The sequence below is a fragment of the Struthio camelus genome, chromosome 2, assembly GCF_040807025.1.
Source record: "Struthio camelus isolate bStrCam1 chromosome 2, bStrCam1.hap1, whole genome shotgun sequence".
NCBI lineage: Eukaryota > Metazoa > Chordata > Aves > Struthioniformes > Struthionidae > Struthio > Struthio camelus.
Window position 1 is genome coordinate 138,633,875 of NC_090943.1, and position 15,772 is coordinate 138,649,646.

The 15,772-nt window shown below is 37.9% G+C and overlaps 1 protein-coding gene across 7 annotated transcripts in view; it reads left to right on the forward strand.

Moving 5' to 3' along the window:
- ST18 (ST18 C2H2C-type zinc finger transcription factor) overlaps nucleotides 1-15,772 on the forward strand; it is a 203,651-nt gene that overhangs the window by 156,680 nt on the left and 31,199 nt on the right. For all 7 annotated transcript variants that reach the window (XM_068932721.1, XM_068932718.1, XM_009673572.2 and 4 more), the window contains 4 exons: nucleotides 506-596; nucleotides 2,177-2,281; nucleotides 3,689-3,894; nucleotides 6,946-7,157. In XM_068932721.1, the coding sequence (XP_068788822.1) occupies nucleotides 506-596; nucleotides 2,177-2,281; nucleotides 3,689-3,894; nucleotides 6,946-7,157 (614 nt within the window). The remainder of the gene's footprint in view (nucleotides 1-505; nucleotides 597-2,176; nucleotides 2,282-3,688; nucleotides 3,895-6,945; nucleotides 7,158-15,772) is intronic.

Below are 15,772 nucleotides of genomic sequence, written 5' to 3' on the forward strand. Positions count from 1 at the left end.
GAACTGATCTAAAGTGGGTTCAGCACAGAGCAGGTGATCAGAAGGGACAAAGACTTATCGGAACAGACCATCTTACTCAGGTGCAAGGAATAAAAAGGCTTCCTTTATCTGAGAGTTTGCCATCCCTGAGCCAGAGAGAAATTGCATTTATGTGTAACACAGCTGGGTGGCCTGAGGCCCCTCTATGATGTCCCTTTTCTGACTGTTTTTGTGGTGTCTGAGCCAGAGGGCAAAGGATCTAATAGCATAACATCCTTGCTAACTTCCACCTTTGTTCTGGAAACAATCCTGTATGTGGGAAACTATTCTACAGCTGCGTAGGGATAAAGTAGTATATCCTGGAGGCACTGGCCTTGCTGCATTGTAGGTCCTTTGCTTCTCCTGTTCTTTTAGGGCCAAAATGTGAAAAAGATGAGAGTCTTCTCAGTCAGAAGAAAGAATGTCATATGTTTTAGCGTATATCATTAACGTATGTTGTTATCACTCTTTTTTTCTTCCTATTTAGTTCTTGCCATGCATGAAAATGTTTTAAAGTGCCCCACCCCAGGATGTACTGGAAGAGGACATGTCAACAGCAATCGCAACACACACAGAAGGTAGTCCAGAACAGTTCCTGTTCCTGTCAGCTTAAAAACTAGTACCTGGAAGTAAATTGATAGGCACATCTTGGAATTCGGTGTGATATGCTACACTGAAGAATGCCTGTGAAGCACAAGGGTAGCCAGTATAATTCATAACCAAATAATTGTGTTTAACAAAAATGGCTGAAGCACTGAGTATGGCAAATTCCTCTAGTCTTTTTCACAGATGAGGCTATCGCTGCATCTTAGTGTTCACAGTGCAACACCACCAAGTAAATGACCTATGAATTAACAAATATGCTATTATTACTACAACCGGAAATCTCAACTGAAACCAAAGCTTCATTGTTTTGCGCACATACATGCTTGACCTTGGCAGGAATTTTCCATCAAGGCATATGCTCTTTTAGTAAAATTGGAAATTTTAAAGGGAATACTTTAGAAAGTCTGTAAAAACTGACTCCATTTACTGTCCTCAGGAATATCAGCCTGCCACTTGGAACACTTTTGCCTGTTTAACTTTCTGCCTGCAGGGAGAAAGTATAATTGAGAAAAGGCTTCCAGACAGGCAGCTGGGGAATCACAGCTGGGCTGCAGGTGAGGCAGAGAGCAGAAGTGCTCTGTCTCCAGCAAATGGCTGCTGTCGGCGTAGCACTTGTCAAGATTACTTTCTGCTGGAAGCCTGCAAGCCAAAATAGTTCCGTTATGGTTCTTCTAGAGGAACATTCCTCTAGGAAAATACATTTTCAATCTTATGGCCAAACTTGGGGCGGAAAATTATCAAAAATAACCTTTGTTTGCTGGACTAGGTTTTTGTGGGATTTTTTAAAATTGATTTTCAGTTTTGAGCCACTCTAGTGCATGGTAATGATTCATTGCTTGATTGGTTATTTTGTGAGGGCACCAAAAGCAAGGATTATTATATCATGTTAGGATCCATAATATAAAAAAAGCAAAGCAAAGTCTATACCAGAGAGATCACAAGCTTGGCTACAGGAATATATAAGAGGTAAAAAGATAAGGAACCATTAAAAATATTTGCATTGTTTTTCCTGTTTTAAAGCCCTAGTCATCTTTGCAGCACATCAGCTGTATCATAAGCAATCCTTTAATAGGACAAGAAGACATGTTTTAGTCTGGAAACAAAGCAAATAATAGAAAAAAAAGAGAAAGTATAACTTGAAATGACAGAAATGTGTATTTCGGTAACAGTCATTATTCATGTACCCCTGATTCTTCCCTAGATCCTTTCCTTTTAATCAGTGGGAGGCTTATACCTATGATTTGCTGATAAAATAAATGCCATTTGTCAAAAAATTAAGTAGTGGCTTGCCTGCCACAAAACCTCTAAGCTGAACAGTGGAAATCTCCTGCATGATTCAGTTTCCAATTATTTCACCTCAAATACAGAGATTTCACAGATTTGCATAAAGGGGTAAAAACAGATGAATGTAGGCCGGAATAGCAGCAGCTGTTCCTGTAGGTGCACAAGGCTTCAGAGAAGTTCAGAGTCATTGGGTTCCTCATTTTCTGCACTTACAAATTTACTCTAAATTTTTTTTCCTGTTTCTTTTCTTCACCTTGCTTTTAAACAGCCTTTCTGGTTGTCCAATTGCTGCAGCTGAAAAGTTGGCAATGTCCCAGGAAAAAAACCAGCTCGAGTCTCCAAAAGCTGGGCAGTGCTATGATCAGACTCACAGGTAGGACTCCTCCTCAGCTAATCTCTCCAAGGTTTTTCTACTCAAATGCTGTTGTTCAGTCATCAGATCTTTCACCCATTTCAACTCTTAGCTACTGAGGTAAGCTCATTTTAGCAAGATGACCCTCTGCAAAGATATGTAACTTGACTGTATCTTAGAATTATCAAGCAGCATTCCGGTGGTCCTTGTGAGTGTGGCTGACATTAAAAGACTACATTCATATCTTTTGAAAAACAATCATCAGATCTATTCTAGTAAAACTTAATTCAATGCAAGCAGCCCAATCAATGGTTCTCAAATGTTTTTCTCCAGTAAACCCAATCTCCTTTCTTGATAAAATATTTTAAAATATTTTCTCAAGCTGTTCCTTTGTTATAATATTTTGGCCACTAAAACTTGATTAAAGATCTTTCTGATCTTTTTACACTTTTAGCTGCACAATCCTCATTTATTTTGTGATCCTTTCCAAAGGAATCTTCCACTGATCCCAGGTGGCATGTAATACTCAAACTGCAGGTATCTGAAGTGTTGAAAACTCTGCTCAGTTTATTTCCCCATCATCAATTAATTCATATATTTAGTTGCTTTATTTTTAAGTTTATTGATTTAATTAATTTAATTTTTTTATACAATGGCATCAAAAAGGGCAAACAATTTTTATTGCAATTCTATTTTGTTTAAGAGTTATATAGACCCTACAGACATGCATAATTTGCACATCATTGGCACCATGACCATTATAACCTATTATATTCAGGTCTATTTGGGGACACTTTAATTTGTGGATTATTGACATGATCAGCTCTAATGGTTCCTTCAGAGCCATTACAGAATATTATGTCCATGTGTCTGCCAACTGCATGTGCCTTAACTCCACGTATGAAAAGTCCTTAGGAAATTACTAAAGACAAGTAGTTACTGAACAGTAGCTAAATGGAATAATACACTGTAAATCATTATTTCCTCCCAAATAGCAGAGGCAATTATTTTGGATCATCTTATATTATATTTATATAATATTCATTCACAGTAAAGTGAAAACGGTAGTGATCCATAACACTACAAGCCTTGTGTCTAGCAAAAGTCTGGACAACCTTTAGAAAAAAAGGAACTACCATCCTGCAGTGGTAATCTAGAAGTACATCAGTAGCTTCTTTGTAAATAGCCTACATCATTACTAGAGAATACCAGATTTTTTAATGATTATGTCTTGGAACTTATCAAAAATTCTTTGGTGGGGGATGACCCACAATGATTGTATTGTTCATTTCTTATATACACCTACCAGTAGATTTACAAGTGACACTGAGATGCAACTGTATTCTATTTTTCAATAAAAGATAATTTAAAGATATTCTTGTTTTGTCATTCCTGTCTTTCTCATTCTTTTCCTCATTTTCTCTGCAGGACAAATTTGACCAAGCAGCCTGAAGTAGCTCAGTACAATTACAGAACTTCACAGCCAGTCACATCCTCCAGAACCACCTTGATGAAAGAACAGGAGAAGTTTGGGAAAGTACCATTTGATTATGCCAGCTTTGATGCACAAGTCTTTGGCAAACGCACAATGGCACCAGTGGTGCAAGGACGAAAGACACCCCAGTTCCTTGAATGTAAGCTTGAAATTCCATTTTATCTTGAAAGATGAGCAAAATGCCTTTTTTTGCTTGCTTGCTTGTTCCCCTTTCAAACTTACAAGATTCAAAGAATCTCTGTAGGAAGCTTCTGTAACTGCTTGTGGCCAGCACACTAAAATAATCACTACTGATTGAAAGGTTTACTTTTTTTTTTTTAGCTTTTTCTTCTAAAAGCAATTGTTGGGGGAAGGGGAGAGTAAAAAGCAATAATTTACTTTTTATCTGTCACTTTCCCCCTTGGAAAAACTGTGATATCTTTATTCATGTGATAGCATGCTGCCATGAGAAGTTCCATTGAATATGTCTACACAAGACATTATGGACAGTAGTACAGAGATATGCAAGTTAGGTTTTAAAAGGTATTTTAGATATCTTTTAGCTGTGTCAGTACAGACATTCTTGCTTTTCTAGAGAACGATATTTCTCAGCTGCACTGCTTCCAGGCCTCAATTTAATTCATTTTGATCTCAAGATACTTCTGCACTACACCATATTTGTAGCGCAGACATACCCAGTGCATGAAATTGTTAGCTCTCTTACATGAATGAGATGCCCCTGCTTGCATCACTTACAGATTTGCTGGGGTACTACTTCGCACAAATGAGATATCACAGTGTGAACACTTATTACTTATTGCAGACAGTCTGCATGGGAAATTTCAACAAGAATCTGCCATTATTTTAACCATTACAAAATACTCTTGAGTTAAAAATAACAAACAACTCAGTTGCCATGTGGGCAGTGGAAAAAAGGATTTTGCTATACCATATTGGAGTTCAGGGAAAAATAGTTTCAAAGCTATGTGACAAAAGACTACCTAGTTTTTGTCACAAAAAATATAGTAAAGAAAAAAAAGAAAAACAAATTACGTCCAACTTATCCCAACAAAAGAGAACATTCACAGTATGGTGAACAGAAAAGCAGAAATTTTATAAATATATTCATTTATCTGTATGTGCGCATGTGTATGTGTGAGAGAGAATGTATGCATGTATATGTATATAAAATGTATCGATGTATCTATGTATTTGTATACATATAAGTAAATACCTATTTAAAATTGAAAATGCAAAGTAGATATATATCTGGCCTGGAAAATCAACGTGTTAAATGTAAGCAAATATGTGCATTGCCAGCTACTTGGGTGGAAGATTTTCCAATTTTGCCTGTAAAATTGAATATTCCCTATTAGCTGTCACTTTGCACAGATGCATGTCTATTTCACAGGTTCGTTTCAAGGAAAAACATGATTGAAATGTTTTTATACAAATGCAAAGCCATACATATGTAATTTTTGTATAAAGTATATCAGAGCTGAAGTTTACAGCATACTGCTCTTATAAAGATTGCACAGCATACAGCTATTATTTTAATGGAAAGGTGAAAATAAAAGAGCAGGTTAGTGTTCTGACTATGCAGATATACAAAAGTTGCCAATAAGAAGCTGATGATGTAGAGATTGATTCAGTATCCTACGTAAATAAGTAGCTAGCCAAAAGTCCATCACTAGTCCTCTGTGGATTCTGCATTCATAAATTTGATTTGTTGGCAAAACATACATCCTTCATAGCCCGCATTTTTTGGTCTTTTAGAGTGGGTAATGGAAGATGCACCTTTTTGCTCTTTAAGTATCATTGGAAGTTAGCTGTAGTAACTGCTAAAAATGTAGACCCTCTTGCTCATGCTCCAGTTTTACAGCAGGGTAAGTAAAATCCTTTTTCATTTGCACTGAAGAAAGGGAGAGCTGAACGATCAGACTCTTAGGCACTGCTCCACTGAGATGCCTGCAGTGTTTAGAAAAGCTGAATATGGCTTTCAGCTACAGTCAGTGCACACAAACAAGCATTTTACTCAGAACATCCCAAGTCTGAGGAAAGATAAATTCTTCAATGTCTTGTGTAGGTTGTAGCATTAAAACGTACTCACCCAAAGCTCTACATCCAAAGGGATCCAGAGCCTTGGGGCTCAGATCTTTATGTGGTGAGCAGATGGCTATACACGGAAATGTTCTTGGTGTATCTCGGTGTAGGCTGAGAAATTGGATTTTGCTTAGTTTATCTTTGCAGAACACTGTGAGAGCTACAAACAAAAGAAATGATTATTGCCTAGTAAGAGCTGAGATGTGGTGCTGTGTTTTCCCTGCAACAGTTAATGACATCGCAAACTCCAAAATCCAGAACAAAGAGCCCAGTTTTTTCCACCTGTTTTAGAGTAAATGCTGGTGATGAAGGGAAAAACACAGAACCACATGCTCCACTTTTATCTGTGAAAGTGCTTTTCTGTTCACCTGTAAGTCAGTTTTTCACTCTTAACTGATCTATTTGTGCCTAGGAAAGATAAAAATTATTCCAGATGATAAGACCAATTTTATTCTGAATGTTCGTTGTTGGGGTTTTCTAGTTGATTAAAGGGTAGATCTGAAATGCTAAAAACTTCCATGAAAACAGGACTGAATATTCCTAACAGGTAACGTTCTTATCTGACTGCTGCCAGTTTGTTCAAGAGCCTCATCTTATTCACCTTACTCATTTAAGCACAGCAATTTGAATTATAGAATTATTCATTTAAGTAGGGCAATGTTGTTTTAGCTAAGATTGGATAAGTCATTGGGTTTTTTTTTTTTCACAACAGAGCTCCAAGAGGAAGCATTTATAAGGATACAATTACAATTGCTTTTGCCAGCCAGTGCTATCAGGTCAAGACTGATAGCGCACTAATCCTTGTTCAGTCTTTCCTTGGACAACATTGTTTTTAATGCCTGAGTAAGGAGTGAGTAAAATCTGAGTAAAAATCTCAGATGTTTTTGTTGTAGGATGTGTATATAGCAAAGGTATTTTTCTGGTAAAAATCAAATTATCATGTTTCTGAACCCACTTTTACAGCAAGCCTTTATAACCTATAGGAAATGGATTATTTTAGATGCGTTCTTTGAATATATTAATGTATGAAATTATAGTCTGTGAAACAAAACTATTTAATGGGAAAAATCGCATATGTGCAATTGCTAATCAAATCTCTCTTCAACAGCAAAGCATTTTTCAAATCCAGTGAAATTTTCTAATCGACTGCCTAGTGCTAGCGCCCACACACAGAGCCCTTGCCATGCCAACTCTTATAGCTACGGTCAATGTAGTGAAGACACCCACATAGCAGCAGCTGCTGCTATCCTGAACCTTTCCACCCGCTGCAGGGAAGCAGCAGAGATCCTCTCCAACAAACCACAGAGTCTGTCTGCCAAGGTAGGGTAGTCCAAGAACCTGGAGGGTGTGCTAGCTACTGAACTGTGCGAATAAACTGTCTTTCATGTTAGTGACTGCATTAAATACCCAAAAAGAAGGCTTCTGTTTGCATGCTCTTTTGAAGAGAGACAGAGAAAAAATTGGTAATGCAGAGACCGATTCTGACACAAATAAATAAATAGGAGGAATTATGTTCTAACTCTCTTCATAATTGAACCCTAAATACAAGGGGAGTGTTTTGTGGGAGGAAAAGAGAAGGATATTTGAAATCCAGAAACAATTTGTGATGGATAATGAGTTAGATCTATTTAAAGAGGGAATTTTCCTCCCTCTGAAACCAGTCATAAGCAATTGTTTTGGGAGCTAAAAAAAAAAAAAAATCATGTGTTTAATCAAGGTGATGTATTTCTAGCAATGGAACAAAACTACCTTTTGAGTCTTTGTATTCTGAGCTTGTGACAGTTTTACACGATGTGGGGAGGGAAACAACTGACTTCAGTAAAATTCTCCTTTCTGCTGGTGAGAAAGAGAAGAATCAGGCCCACAGCATTTGGAGACAGATAATTTGGGCAAGTCTATCATAATGGAAAGCTGCCTAATATCATAGAAGTTTGTGTGGCTTTCATGTTTTGGTTTCTGCTCTGCATTTCCTCATAGATCTTTATGATTTATGAGTGGTACTGTGTGAGCTGGGAGCCTTATTTTCTGTGCCATGACATAGTAGTATATTGCTGATGAAAATAGACAGACTTTTTTCTGATGACAGTGGTTGCAGGAGCACTGCTTATCATTTGTGTTGCAGCCACACATACTCCACTGCAGTGAAACTCTTGAAAGCTCTGTGTAGATGAGGGGATGCAGTTACAGAACTTGAGAAGAAATCAGTGGGAAGGGAAAAGATGTGCATACATCAAGATACAAAATGTCAGATTTGTTTCTGCTGTGGGATTTGAGTCATGACGTGTGTTCCAAAAGATGGATGAACTATTTATTTGCAAGCCAGTGTGGGTGTGTCATTCTACCATGTCTATTATAGCACCAAGCTCCGTCTGGCTAGAGGTGGCTTCCATAGCTGTTGATCTACAAAGCTTTTCAGGCTTCCATTCTAAGAGGTTGGATGTTATTCTTTGTGAGGAACTACATCTTTTAACAGTAGTGCAATACTTCATTACGTATTCCAAACCTTGCACCTTTGCAAGGCAGACGCTCCTGCTTTTCTGCTTTGATTTCCACTTTTGGGGTCTTGGATCTTGAAAAGGACATTGAGAAATGTCACAGAGTAGACATTTTAGAGTGTGTCCATATGCAGCGCCCATAACTCAGACATTATCCATCCCAAACTTTGCTCATGGAACCTTTTCTGGATGACAGATACATCCCTAATATCAGCTGCAGAAAGCTCCTTCAACTGGACTTCAATAGAGGCTTCTTCTAGCAGTGAAAGGCAAACTGGTGCCAATGGCTGGATTAAATTGCTGCCTCAGCCTTTGGCTGACCTCAGCAATAGACCCTTCTTGCCAGAGAAGAGCAGTAAAGGGACCAGGCATAACCCAAAGATTTTCTCCTCCGTACCTGCTTCACAGTTGCCAAATCATGGGGAAGGTTTGAGTGGAGGTAAACGTAATAGTAATGATATGGAGAGACACTTGGGGCACATCATAGCTTACTCCTTTCACACAGCCAGGAATACAGACTAAAAGAAAATCACCTGTGTATCTTGTTATCTGCCTGCCTCCACTCTTGCCAGACTTTCTGGAGGGCATACGGCTACAAAACATCTGACAGAAGAATCAGAATTACCTTCTGGCTAAAACACAGGCAAAGAAGCCCCAAACAGATTTAGTGGCCAAAATCACAAAAAAAAAAAAAGCCCTGATTTTATTTGCTTTGGCTATTTATTACTTTTATCATAGAAGAATAAAAGGGAAATTGTGGAAATAAATCTCTGGAAGCTGTATCTTCAATGAAGAGGCTTTTTTATCTTAAAATATGAAGTGAAAATAACGCTATTTTTAGAAGGTATTTACCATCTATTCATCAATGTTTCAGAATTGTTTTATGGATGGTATTTGCCGCAGGGGTAAATGTTTAACTGCTAGAATATCTTATGTATTTATTAGATCATGAAAAATACTCCTTGAGGACTTTACCAGAGTGTACTCAAATAATGCAGCATCGACAGGTGACTACATTGTTAACAATATCCTTTTTCTCTTTTTGATGGCCCACACTTTCACCAGGTCTAACAATACTCGTGTGGGGTGCCATAGTATCAGATTTCTTCAGCCCTGCCCTGTGCCACATTCCTTTGTTCCTTTGCCAAAGAAAAGCTGTGCAGCATAGACCATACTGTAGAAGATAGCTCCCCACCTGTAAAGGTGTTTGTCTCTTACATGAGTATCAGGCAGCCTCTCACCAATCTAAGCTGCGAGCGAGCCAGAGCAGGGGCCAATGGGACTGCAGAGGATATGGCAGGAAATCTTTTGCAAGTTCATTTGCAACTGTCAGATCTGTACAAATATTATGTTTCCAAGTTTCAAAAGCAGAACTTGAACTTCAAACATTTCAAGCAAGTGTCATTTTCTTGTTTTCTCTCAAGGCACGATGTGCATATGTCGCCTTGCTTAAACAGGTGGAGAAAACACCAAAACATTTTTTTAGCACAAGCGTTTTCCCAAAGTCTTTTTTTTCTTTCTGTCGCTCAAATTTTATTTCTTGATCTCCTAAGTTTTGTCCCTTTTTTGGGAAAAGTTTGACTTTTTATCTTGAGTGTTCATCCCTTTTCGGTAATTATAGACAATACTTAAATGAAAAAGCTCACTATTTTTTACAATACAGTTTCAAATTTCATGAATTTAATGAATTTTCAAATATTTTAAATAATGTGCTCATATTTTCCACATATCAGCTCAAAAAGGAGAATCTGAGCCAGAAAAAAAAGGGTAGAAAGACTGGAGAAATCACATTACACATTAATAGTGGTGTTCATAAGTGAAACTTCACAGAGAGAATTCAGGTACAAAGATGATCTGCCAGATATCACTATACTAAAATTCTGAATTTAGAAATTAAAGAATTTAAAGAATAAACTTATTCTGAAATGGACTGTCAAATTAAAATGGAACCTAAGCATTCTCTGTGAATTTTCTATCAGCTGCCTACAAAATACTAAGATCATCAGATACTTTGATGATACTATTTTGAAAAATATTTAATATCGCTTTTACTTTATCTAAGCCCACACGTGCAGGCACCTGTAACCTGACTGTTCCCCTGTATGTAACCATGGTCAGCCAATTCTCATGCGCTCTTTGATCTAAACCAGGCTCTCATGGACTGCATCTGATTTTCAGCTTACGTAGCTTCATTCAACTGCCATTGAAGTCAATAGAAGGACTCCCCTAAAGTTGGCTTAGCCCACAGTTTCTAGTACAGCGCTAGAGTCTGCACTATGACATCCCAAGATCTTCCCTATTTACAACCCGCAGCACAGTTGCTACTCACAGAGGTAGTTGCAAGCAATACAGTTCATCTGCATCCTCATCGCTAGGCTTGCCAAACGTTTTGTTGAATGTTTTGGTGTTTTTCCCACCTGTTTAGACAAAATGGCATATGCACACTATGCCTTGAAAGAAAACAAAAAAATGACACTTGCTAAAAATGTTTAAAGTTCGTATTCTGTTTTTGAAAAAAATTATGTCATCCTTCCATTCTTGGATATTGATGATGGTGATAATTACATCAATTATTTCAACAATGTAGTTAGTGCTCAGCACGTTTGTCAGGCACGCCTTGACTTCAGATACCTTAAAGATTAAATGCAGGATGAAAAATCAACCAGGATTATCACTAGGTACCATCCTGTCATACTGCTGTGCTTATTGCTCCTTGAGTATACTCTTGGCAGTCTTTTTTTAATTTGTGAATTGCTCTGGGCAGAAATTATGACTTCATTTGTGTCTCAAATGTTGCTGGGCAGTTACAAGTATTCTTATTTTGATTAAAAAAAATTATTCTTGCTTACAGCAAAAGAAGAATTCAATTGCTTAAATTTAAGGCTGAAGAATGAAGACCATGTGCATACATTTTTTAAGGGTTGTTAAACAGAAAAGGTTATATTCTTCTGAATGGAGAGTAGTATTTATACCCATGACAGCATACTAGTTCCAGAGTTATTCCCAGTACCAGAACTGAAGAGACCTTTTGCACTTTTAGAAACAGACTGAACTGCTTGTGGAAAAGCAAAATCATTGATAATGTTGTTCCTCTGGACTTAGTATTAAGTGCTATGGCTGACGCCAGCCAAGGAATACATAAAACCCCTTACATGTTACGATACAATCTTCTTAAGACCACAGGTTTGAAATAAGATTCATGCAGACACAGTAATTTATTCCTTCTGATCCAGCTATGAGATAAAGCTTAGCTTGTAATCATTACTTGAGACCCACTGCAGAGTATTAGATGTTGTGAGCTATCAGATGAACCAAAAGCATATGAAAAAATGCAGGACTAATTTATCATAAAAACAACAGCCTTTATTGTCTCAGCTGATGCAGTTCAATTCTAAGGGCTGAACTCCAGTCTACAGTTCTGGAAATTTTTCTGCAATATTTATGCATAAAATAAAGGAGGCTGAAAAAGCTTGACTTTTAAGCACACAGTACTTGAAGTGGATAAAGATGTGGCTAGAGACCATTCTTTGTGTGCAAATTTTTATTAGACTTCATTTTAGATGGATATTCATAGTCAAGTACTGCTTGTACCTTATCTTTTCACTGAATAGGTCCTGGAATAAAGAAAACAGGCCTCAGTCACTTTTCTCTCATTTTTCATACTGAACTCCTTTTCTCAGCTGCTTATAAAAACCTATGGGGGTGATTACACTCTCACTGATGTGGGAGTGGGATAAGGAGTAACCTGAATTCGATTACTCTGTTTCTCCTCTCACCCTCATTGACTTTATTTCATTGCTTCAGTGGCTTTTCTCCTGGTTTACACCAGTGCAAAGGTAAATGAGATCAAAGTCAGGCTCCAAAGATTTACACAGCTGTAAACAAATATAAGTTAGGAAATAATAATATAAATTTGCATCTTCATTTTACTTACATTTATTAGAAAGAATCAGAAAAATTTACTTTGGCTTTGGTAGTTATATTTTACATATGCCGTGATAAATGCATAAATACAGGCCATATTCTCACATGCATCAGAGTCGACAGCAGTAAGATCTGGCCTTTGCTGAGGAGAACACAGCCCTTATAAGTTTGCACTAGGCATAGTAAGTGCCATTTTCTTTCCCTATGCCATGGCATAGTTCTAGCATTTTTTGCCATTTTTGTCTTTTTAGTTCCATTTAAAATTAATGTAAAAATAAATGTGGTAAAACAAGCAGAAGAGACATATTGAGAGGAGGGTGAGATGAAAGTAGGAATGAAAACTGGAACAGTATCTCTGACCATCCTCCTTTTTTGCTCTGCCATTTGGAGTTTGCTATGAATGTAGCAAAGTGATAGCTATTTTATACTGTTCTGAATAAAAAGCCATGCTGTAAACGTGTGATCCATCCTATCATGGGCAAAAAGAGGATATTTTTCCATGACTCTATTTAATTGTTGTGTGCATCTGTGAGCTCACTTAAACCCCATCTGTATGCTACTTCACAAGCACACAAGCCAGCCTTTCCTTATCACACGTTGGACAACGCAACTTCTACATTAATTTCAGGAAAGTGATGAAGACTGCCCACTTCGGTAAATGTTCTGCTCATCACTCAGAGATCCTTGTTGCTGCTAATTGTATCTGTTTCTCAGAGACAATATATGTTTCCTGATATTTTTCTATGTACGGTTTCATTTGGGTGGGGACCATGCTTGTTTTGGTCTTTTTTGTTGTTGTTGTTGCCTTCTGAGTAGTTGATATTTTGTCAGTGACAGAGAATCTGCACTATTTATGATTTTTGCACTATAAAACTACTGCAGCCTAGTCACATGGCTTCCTTTTCTAAGCCATCTGTCACAGAGGTCTGGAATTTTATGTGAATGTTGGTTGTGCAGACTTAACCCAAGTTTTTTTATTATGAAAAATGTCAGCAACTACAATATTTAGCATTTTACTTTACATTGGCCATTAAATTTGATTACTGTAGCTCTGTTTCATTGCTATAGTTACATATCAACTATGAAGCCAAAAAACACTGGGGCGATCATGGCACAGCTATATTGTCAGATCCTGGAGTGTGCAGTTGGCAATGATATAGTTAATATCTTGGATTTTTGTAACTAAGGTTTATTAATGCTGGTATAAAAATGTATTTGATATTATACAGATGGCATAAGATGTTGTGGTTACTAAGTTATTATCCAGGATAAGCTGCACTGTCAAATTCAGGGCTTATAACTATCACAGGAGATTAAACTATTTACTAAAAAGGGGCAGGAAGATATAACCAAAGCATCTTAGTATGAACATATTAGAAGTGTATTTACTTCCCATAAATATAATAAAGCATCTCTCTCTTTAAGCTGTGTGATTGAAAATGTGAACTTTGTCATGTAGGAGAAGCCAAAACAAGAGGTATCTGAGTTTCTGAGTTAGGAACAAGCAGATGGCTTGGTAGTGTTTCAGTCTAGGTGGGCATCTGTCTTGGGCCCGTGGCTATGAAATGGAGTTAGAATCCCTGAGTGAGGGAAGATCACTGGGCCCTAAATTTTCATCTTCTACCAACATATACCTTCTAATTAAGAACACTTCATCTGTTGCATTTCACCTTTAAATGAGTCACCACTGATTGTGGTTAGAAGAGAAGGCTGCATGAAGGAAGCTTGTGCTTTCAGTCCAACTGAGGTGGCCATGTCTCACTGTCAGCATCGAGAAAGAATTCCCTGTTTTACTATAACTGTTTTTAAGATCTTCAGGTAAAGACAGGTTTCAGCGCCCTAACTTTAACCATCTAAACATTAGGCTAATCATTTAATCTCCCACAGTAGTTACTGGGAAGAAAGAGAAAGGGACTCTTTCTGCAAGTTCCTCATCCCTTTCTAAGATGTCTAAGAAGGATGGAAAAACTTGCCCTCTGGTCATATCTGTCTCTTTTCCATTGACTGCAGAGGGTCTAGGTGATTCCTTTATGTGATAGGTTTACTTTTATATTACTCAAGACAGGAAGGCTGAATCTAGGCTTATATGAATGTCTCTTACAATTACACAACACCTAACAAATCTAGCCCAAAATTCCCAGCCGGTCTCTGAGCTATGTGGTGAATTGCAAATAAAAAAGAATGATGATGACAATAACAAGAATATACAGAGCAGCATTAATTATCGTATTCTACATGTGCATTACTTGATGAATCAGCTTTCCTATGATCTTGTCATTTATCTCCATAGTCTCTGACTGTTTTCCAGCTTAAGCAGGGTGACACATACAGCTAGACTACCAAATACTCTTCCAGAAGCCACCTCATTACTTTCAGCTATATATCTCTTCCCTGACTTTAATAGCTGTCATCCATAGCAGGTACCAATCTTATACCTGTCTATACAATATGTCAATATAGGGTGTTGCTCCCTACTTAAGACCTACAAATTAATTCCAAACAGTGTTCCTACATGTGAAATATCAAGAGCAAACAATTACAAAAAAAACAACTAAATTGTGGCCACCCTGAACAATTAGCTGTAGACTGGAACTACAGAGCACATTCAACGGCCGTAGAGAAGTTCACTGTGGTGAATCAGCTCCGTGTCACCACTGGCTCAATTCTCAGTTTTGTGTTCATGGGTAGAGGATAAGGGAACAGAATCTCACTAGTAAGTGATAGGAAGAGGATCTGCAACTTCTTAAAGGATGCTGTCGACATGCCTATTGGGCCTGTGTTTGGAAGCAGAGGAAAAGAGAGAGGCTGATCCTTCAGCGCAGAAAAAGCTCAGGGTAAATCCTCCCAAAATCTTATAATGCATGAGGTGACATTTTTGTTGCTTCCGTTAGTAAGTTCCACTTTTAGAGGCTTTTTGTCATTCTAGGAGTGTTTTTTGTTTTTTTTTTTCCTGCGGTCAGATTGTGAGAGCTAGAACAGTGAGCTTTCCTTCCCTTTTCCTCATTGAACAGCTGAGCAGCACCTGCCCATTCCTGTGAGCAGGAGCTGTTTTGTGAGGTTCTCCCAACTTGGAAAGGGAAGTTGGGTCTCTCGCCCCGCTACCCACCCCTTCAATCAGAAGTTGCTGTTTCCTGATGCGAGTTTCTCCTGGAGGGCCAGAGTAGCAGAGGTTCGTTACTCGTGCTGAAGGAGCCGGGAATTTCAAGCAGAACCTGAAGATCTTCCTGTGGCTCCCAGTCTAGTGCTCTCAGTGCAGGCCTGTGCCTGCTTCAGTGGCTTAATCTGCCCCTATTTTGTGATAACTCTGTTCAAAAGTGATATCCAAATCAAACTCTGATTAAGGGAATATGTTATTTTCCATATGTATGAAACCCTAGTCAAAAATTCTCCTACTGTATCTGTTATCATATTTCTGCATGCCCCCTCTTTCCCACATGATGCAGATGTTGTAATATTTCCGAGATGTGGGGGGAAGGGAGGACAGTAATGCTGGTGATGACATAAACAATGCATTAA